The sequence below is a fragment of the Mya arenaria genome, chromosome 2 (genome assembly GCF_026914265.1).
Source record: "Mya arenaria isolate MELC-2E11 chromosome 2, ASM2691426v1".
Taxonomy (NCBI): Eukaryota; Metazoa; Mollusca; class Bivalvia; order Myida; family Myidae; genus Mya; species Mya arenaria.
The window spans coordinates 4,849,432-4,858,044 of NC_069123.1; the positions used below are offsets into that span (position 1 = coordinate 4,849,432).

Sequence of the window (8,613 nt, forward strand, 5' to 3'; positions counted from 1 at the left end):
GATTTATGCTTTGTAAGCATATCAATGTATTACTACGCCTGTCGGCAAGATAAAGTTTCATGCAATTTCACATAAATAATGGTAAACTCTTTAACAGATGTGAGTGTTTTTATAGATAATTTATTGCCGGTTTTTCATCTCATATGCAACTCAACACTAGCAAGCAAGCACTCATATTACCGAAATTGACTCAGCTATACGTCCGCGCCAGTCTGGTATGACGCTATAGATCAAGATGTAACTAAACAAGTAAAATAAGGCTTCCGTCTTGACAGGAATCCAAACTGAAACATGATAGTTGTGGGTTTTCTTCATGATTTAAGCTGTGATGGGTTAATCATTTCGGTAATATGTTTCTAGGTTGTTCGATCAGTATACATGAGTTTTTCGTGAAAAAAGGACGATTTAAAGTACAATAACTTGGACATATGTACCAACAAGTACTTGGTGGTGGGTTAAGAGTGGTAAATAACTTAAATATGTTTTTATCTCTTTTTGATTTATCTATCCTCCGTATGTTTATTTAAAAAAAAACTTTCTAATTAATTTTCTTGTATTTATGTCATAAAATGAACTTGGTGAGTTTCGGTTCAGCTTTTATCCTGTCATTTGCATACAAATCGGTCCAAAAACAAGGTGCCGTGTAAATTTTAGTTTATTAGGATAGTAGATCACGTGATGTTTATCAACAGTTTGTTGGTGATGTGACCGCGAAAACGGACATCTTTTCAATTCTGAAATGTCAGAGGAAAAGCACAAATAATGTTTCAGTATCATATCAATAGTCCGCCAACAAACCTACCTCAACAATCACTCGCCCATAAAGTCCCATCACTCTGAAAAATATTGACACTGGTAAAACAATCGACCAGAAAATCTATATCTAATGTGAAAATCTGAACTAATTCCGAGGAAATCGCCTTCAATTGGCGACATAAGGCGCCAAACTAAGGCAATATCAAGAACCCATAATAGGCGAGTGAAATAAGAACAGATTCCGTGGAAAGGGCCAACAACTGGCGACATAAAGGGCCAACTATTAGCGACATAAATCATCAACAAAAGACAACATGCAGCGCCAACCATTGGCAACATAAAACGTTAGAAATAAACATCAAGCGCCAACATTACGCAACATAAAGCGCAAGCAATAGGCGACATAAAGCGCCAACAAAAGAAAACATAAAGCGCCAACCATATTGGACATAAAGCGCCAATATAAGGGGACATAAAACGACAACATTACGCGACAAAGGCGCCAACAATAGGCGTCATAAAGTGCCAACATTAGGCGTCATAAAGTGCCAACATTAGGCGACATAAAGCGCCAACCCTATGGGACATAAAGCGACAACATGACGCGACATAAAGCGCCAACACTAAGCGTCATAAAGCGCCAACAATATGCGTCATAAAGTGACAATAAAAGGGGACATGAAGCGACAACTTTACGCAACATAAAGCGCCAACAATAGGGACATAAAGCGCCAACAATAGGGACATAAAGCGAAAATTTACGCGACATAAAGCGCCAACATTACGTGACATAAAGCGCCAACAGTAGGGGACATAAAGCGCCAATATTGTGCGACATAAAGCGGCATAAACATAACGCGCCAACAATAGGGGACATAAAGCGACAACAATAGGCGACATAAAGCGACAACAATAGGCGACTTAAAGCGCCACCAATAGGGGACATACATAAGCATGAAATCATTAGCGAAACATTTATGCAAAACTTACAATTATATACATACGACAATGAGAGTAATAAACATGAGATCACGCAAAAACAACGGTAACTTGATAATATAAAACACGAGTTGAACAATAGCATGGATATAGCTAATAATAATTTGCACTCTTAGATCAAAACAAGGAAGTCAGGCCCATAATGTGTAGTTATCCATAGACAAATCAAAAACAGCATTTTTTCCCAGGTATGAGTGTATTGTGCAGGGTCGGGAAGGATGGATTTTACTTAATTTTAAATAATCAAAGGAACTTTCGTCAACCAAGTTAAGAAAGAATTTTATGCACTGTGATGAAATTATTTACCGTTCGTTAATTAGCAAAATGTGCATAAGCTACCTTTGAGTCCCTATGGTACATATCGAAGTGTATATTGCGTATAACGTTACCAAAAGTACGGTCTATCGGAGAAGCATAAACTTATTTATTTTACAATAAAAAGTTTATCATGCATCCATCCTCTTTTGTGGGTTTAAAGTTTATTAGTTTTAAAAGGTGAAAATATAAAACAAAGCAAGTGTTTGAGCTGAGTATGTTAATAAATAATCAAATCTCTTATCAAATTATAAACAACGGATAAGCAAATTGCAATACCAACAATCGTTTTGAAACTAAGTTGGGTATTAAAATCGTCAACGGTTGACTACCAATTCCCCATTTAAATGGTATATTCGAATTAAAGAAATAGCGTGTGTAAATGTTTAGTGTGTTTAAAAATTGACTAGAATTTCATTAATTGGAACTGTTGCCATTTGAGAGCGCCAAATATCTTTATAATGAAGGTCACAATGACAACAACAACAACTACTCCACTCGACACTTTTTGGTTATAGCATGTATTTAATATTTTCCAAACTGCCTGACTCTGTAATACGAACTCCCCGCCAACTAAACTAAACTAGATTACTCCATAAAATGGCAAATGGCAACAAGTTTCCATCTAGGAAACGACCCGTCTACAAGCGCTTCAGACTGATCTCTGACAGTTAGGGGGATTTTATATACATGTGTCATCATAAACAAACTATAAAACTAGGAAAATTGAGTTTAATGTTAATCCACATTTCTTTCAAATATTCATACAGGTAATGGCAACCAGTGTAATTTGGTCATGCATTCATGCCCTGTTCAAAAGAAATTCGTGCCTTAACTGTTACAAAAGGAACACATTAGTTTATTAATGAATGTTTATAAACTGTATTTACTTAAACTATGAAAAATTATAAACTCTAAAATACATTTCTCCACAAGCCGACGTACGACAGTTTACGTCATCGGCGATTAAAACTAGGGTAATTCAAATAGATATTCAGAAATTTAAAACTACAATTATCCGCATAAAATAACGCATAACACAAAATCAAAAAGTGTTGTTCTTAGTGTCAGATCGTATTTTATTTCACTCGTGATCATTTTCTCGTTAGTTTAACGATAAGAATCACAGGATACAAAATTCTTTATCATATCCCCTGCATCTATTTGCCTTATATAACAGTGTTATGCTTAGAAAACACTTGATATCGACTTTAAATGTAAGGACACATATTTCTCTTGAAATGTCGCTTATTTCAAGCACTTATAAGACATTTCAACCTCACGTTTACTTTTATTCGGATGATAAGAAAAAAATAGATTAGCATCTTAACTTATTCAGCCGTATCTTTGATTTATTGCATCAACATTCGTCTTGTTGGAGCACTGATATAGCACTAGCGGATCCGGAGTTAGCACTCGGCGCATGCCACCACCCCCCTAAAATCGTTTAAGTTTACTATCTATTTCAGTATAGGAGAAAAAGGTACTGGCTAAGGTCACAAATCCGAACACTTTTTGAGGTTTTTCACAATTATCTTGGAGAGTTTTTGTTGTAGTAAGTTAAAATTGCGTATGAAACATCTTTGGTTAATGTGACAACATCTGTCAAAGTACAGATTCACGATCTTATCATTTTTATGTCGAAAATCGTTTATTTTTTAAAGAGTAAATCACCCTTAAATTTATGCTATGGAGGGCACAAATACCGAACACTTGAAAAGCGAAAATACATGGTCATACAATTATAATTAATAAGTATGCTTTATTAAATAAACACTTAGCTGCAACGTTGTTTATTGTTTCCGATGTTTTTCAAAACATGAAATTCAAATGTAAAGCGTGATTTCTATTTATAAATATCTTGAATGTAGGTCAACATAACTGCAAAACCTAAAGATGCGCGTGCGCCCTCTGACGTCATTCCCCCATGTGCTACATTTTGATCTTTAAGTGTTTAAACATTGAATGGCATTTTTTTAGAAAAATACTCAACAAAACAAGATGAAACTTCTTAAAAGTGTAACCAAGGCAAGCCTCTGTATTGATCTAGATCATCAAATAATCGATCACGGTAAACAAACGTGTGTTTTAGCCGGTGTTCGGGATTTGTGCCCTGTTCAGAAATGTACCGTCAACCAGAAATAAAATACGCCCAAAATGCATCAATTTCGACTAGAAATTGTTAAATTTTCTTGGTGGAGTCAGTTTCCCAATCCCATCTGCCAACACTTCCAACCAAATAGATTTCGCTTCTGAGGGAGGGGCGCCCCAAAGTTACGCCCCCTCTTACTTCGAATCCTGGTCCGCCTCTGTATAGTAGTGTACGATATGGTACAACAAACATCAACTTTAAGAGATGCAACATACACAGGAAACATCTGTCACAGTTTTGACAATTGTTCAGCCAAAAGAGGGGAAGCATGCGTGGTACATATTTACCAACCCATGCATAGAACACCTTATGCACAGATAAGGGTGGAGATGGGATACGTTTTCTTGGACAATAATTCATGTCTTAATAAACTTATATTCTGGTTAGTATGATTAAATTGTTAAATTTGGCATCAAGTATAAACCGCTCTAATTTAGAATTGAACTCGCCATGATTAAACAATGAATGACGTTGAATTGTTTTTGCATATATTGATGGAGTCGAAACGCCAAAACGTTGAAAAATATAGCATGTATGTGTGAGTTTTTATATAAATTATGGATATAATAAGTAACTTAGACATACACAAATTAAGCGCATATTGTCTTGATGTCATTTTAGACAAATGACCTATCAAACGTACACTGTTATTCAGCTAGTATAATGCAGTACTGCACAGAAGAGAGTGTCGATATAAGCCATCGGCTTATACATGTATCAAAAAAGTTCATTAGCGAAAAAAGCCGATGGTAAAAAACCAACGAGATGTAAATCAAATTAAATGTATCTACACGTAAAAGTGATACAAAAAAATGTTGATTTATTTGCGTATGTAGCTTTATATTTGCAACGATTTCATTCTTTATTAGTGTTGTGGTTTTCTCTCCGTTAAGAGGTTCACGTCACGGTAACTTTTCGCGTTAACTCTTCTCGACCAACACTTTTTATCGATACGACATTTTATTATATATCTATATGCTATTGTCCGTTAATTTTTAGAATTTAGGTTAACGAGATTAACAAAATCGTTTGGTCATGCAATTGGCCATAATGTTAGTCTGTGATGTCTGATGACCCCATATTATGTTGGTATATTTTGAAAGGGTATCGCTTACTGGTCACTAATATGTACATGTAACATAAATCACCAAATCAACCTCATAGAAAAAGCTAGAGTAATTTATATTTGTGGTCATTATAACATCTGAAATCCGAAGTGAAATGACCGCTTGTTCAATATTTCGAGGTCAAAACAGCGTGTTTGCACTACTTTTGTCAGTAAAATATTTACATATTCTTCTTCTACTCATTTAATATAAAACTAAACTAATGTCTGGTCACCTGGTATCTCCATTTCAAATTGATAAATCATCGAACAGCTTAAGAGGCGTAAATTAAAGATTTCGAACAGAAAGTAAATCGGTTTTTTATCAACGAAATCTGAAAGAAAACCGAAATTGTTAGACATGGCTGTCTGAATAATTTAATCTTACAACTGCACAGAGCTTCTAAAACTCATTTTGGTGTAAACAAAGTTCTGATTTTCCCAGCAAAATCTTGGGAATCAGGAATATGGGCAAACTCTGCCATTTTACAGCAGCAGTAGAAAAAGAAACACGCGAAATGTTTAAGCTCGTGTGCCTTTTAATTATTTGTTCTACGACAGCAACACGTGCAGAACCAGAGTGTTCTAGGTTTCACTATGAAGAGAAAACGCTCGAGAAAATGGTGCGCCTCGAATTCCTCATGGAGCAATTTAAAAATGAGATGGGTAACTTCAGAAAAGAGAAAGAGGATACTTTTACTGAGATCAAGAAAGACGTTGCTAATGATATGAAAAAAGTAAGGGATTCGGTTGAGGCTGACAAAGCAACACTTGCAAGAACACTGTCAGATCTGGAGATTGTAAATAACAACTTGACAGCGCAAGCTTCTAAAGCTATAGAGCATCTTCAAGGTAATATAAGTTCACTGAGTGTATCAGACCGAAAGTTCTTTTAGTAGCATATAATGAATGATTTTAAAGTTTTGATGATTTTGTATTGATTAACTTAAAGGCAATAAAATAAATAATTAATCATGAGTGTGTTTTTATAATTATACTTTTAGCTACATAAGTCATGTATATAAGTACACAAATGTTTTTGCAAAATTAAATTAAATATCTTATATTTTAGCACATTACTTAAATGTTGTTGTTGATGCTTAAATATGTATTTTGCAGTTGTCAAAAAGAGGGTATCCTTCAGCGCAAAAACAGTCGAAAGCAAATCTTCGTCCAATGGTTGTGCCATCATTTTCTCTGAAACGGTTCAAGATACCGATGGTGCATACAATAACAAAAGCGGCAAATTTGTCGCTCCCGTACCTGGCTTCTACTTGTTTACAACTCATCTGTGTAGTATAGCTGGAAATGTTATACGTTTTGCAATAAGACGTAATGAGGATGTTGTTGCAAGATCGTCCGTTTATAATGCGCATAACTGCAATACGCTAGAAGCACATATAAACGTTAAAACGGGGCATGAAGTATACGTAACTTATGAGATAGGCGGTCATTTGATATTGTCAGACGATAACACACGTTGGAATACATTTGCTGGGCGACTTGTCTATAACTTGCCATAAAAATACCACATGTATTTCTAGTCGGGACATATCGCTAACATCTAGACAAAAAAGTGATGTGCAATGTATCGTTGGACTGATTCATCCTAAAATGCACGTGTATTTCTAGTAAGGACAAGTCGAACAATTTAACGAGGTGTTATATGTACCTTTAGACTGATTCATTTTGAGACTTTATGCTTTATAACGTTGTTTGATTGGCTGAATAAGTCAGATTGTCTGATGAAGATATTGGATATAGAAAGTTTGAATGTTAAAATCCTGTAGCGAAATGTTGACGTGTCTTGATCTATGTTTGTGTAGCAAATATATGTCGTGTTTTTATTTTTAATAATGTTTTTTTTGGTTGTTCCCAGTTTTAGTACAATGATGCTTTTCATTATGAAACTCTATAATCACACAGTTTTAAACATTTTTTGCTAAGGCAGACTGTGTATAATGTTCATAGTTTCAAACAATAACTGCATCGTATCTTTGAACAAAAATCCCAAGGCGGTTCCTAACAGTCCTTGATAAACAAACCTAGTGTTTTATATAGTATATATTTACTGTGTTGTTTGTGGAGTTTTGTGCAGTTCCATGTTTCTTGTTTGTTTCTGTGTTCTATGTCTTTGGCGTTTACCCTGCGCCATAAAACGGGGTTTATGTTTCAACTTTTAGCTACTAAGCTTGTTTCTGTAGTTTTTATATATATATATTGTTAACAGTTATTGGTGTTTTTTACATGTAAATGATATCAAAACTGATGATTGTATAGTAATGGCAATGTCAAACTGTCATATATTTGAATATTTACATCCGTACTTGATTTTCTGAACGATAAAAATTAAGTTCATTTTGCATGAACCGGTCGACCTTTCGTGACCTTTGTAGGCGTAGTTTGGCAACAAAGCAACGCTCTGATTGGGCGTAGTGATCTTACTACGATCTACTTTATTGTTAAATATAGCATGGCACATGTTCTGATGAATGCCGGCTTGTTTACATGTTTCTTTTGATGTTTTACGAAGAATGTAAATGAAAGACATTATTTTCTAGAAATATCATTTGGAAATGCTTTATTTTGCATTTGATAACCAAAGAACACCCATTGAACAAATAATAAAGACAAAATAAAAACGTCTTAAAATTGACAATTCGAGAAGACTAGCACATCACAACACTTCAATATCTTTGGGAATGTTAAAAGACAACAAAAAAAATGAAATTATGACGCTATAATTACCTTGAACTGGAAATTATCCATGAAATCACCATGATCACATTTTTTATGCCCACTCACATGGGTCATGCATATGTAAAACATGAGTTTAAATGTATCGAAAGTTCTCTTGATTAAAATGAACATATTACAACAAAATCATTAATACCTCCACATATTTTACAAAAACTACCAAATGATTAAAATAAATCTTTGATTATTTATTTATTTCTGCAAATTACTTATGGACTATTTATGCGGAGGATAAAAAGAACGCCCAGCTAAAACACTAAGGGCGACAAGTGCTCTTACCATTTACATTCGCTCTTCACGTTCCGTTCCCCTTTGTTGTAAATAAAGGCTTATTCTCAATCACTATTAGATCGAAAAAAAAACAAATAAGAAGGGAAAATGTAAATAAAAGTATTGATCCTTATTTTTTGTGCGTTCATGCAGTATGAACGCTCGGCCTCGATTCTGCATATTTTGCAAAAACAGCTAGCGCGGTTTATGAATATGCAAAATCGCGGCCGAGCGTTCATACTGCATGAACGCACAAAAA

At 34.7% G+C, this 8,613-nt stretch overlaps 1 protein-coding gene across 1 annotated transcript; it reads left to right on the forward strand.

Moving 5' to 3' along the window:
- Nucleotides 1-5,839: 5,839 nt before the first annotated feature.
- Nucleotides 5,840-8,204, forward strand: LOC128225024 (uncharacterized). Its single transcript, XM_052935061.1, has 2 exons — nt 5,840-6,179; nt 6,447-8,204. Exons 1-2 carry the CDS (start codon nt 5,846-5,848, stop codon nt 6,848-6,850), a joined length of 738 nt encoding a protein of 245 aa, XP_052791021.1. The 5' UTR covers nt 5,840-5,845; the 3' UTR covers nt 6,851-8,204.
- The last annotated feature ends 409 nt before the right edge of the window (nt 8,205-8,613 follow it).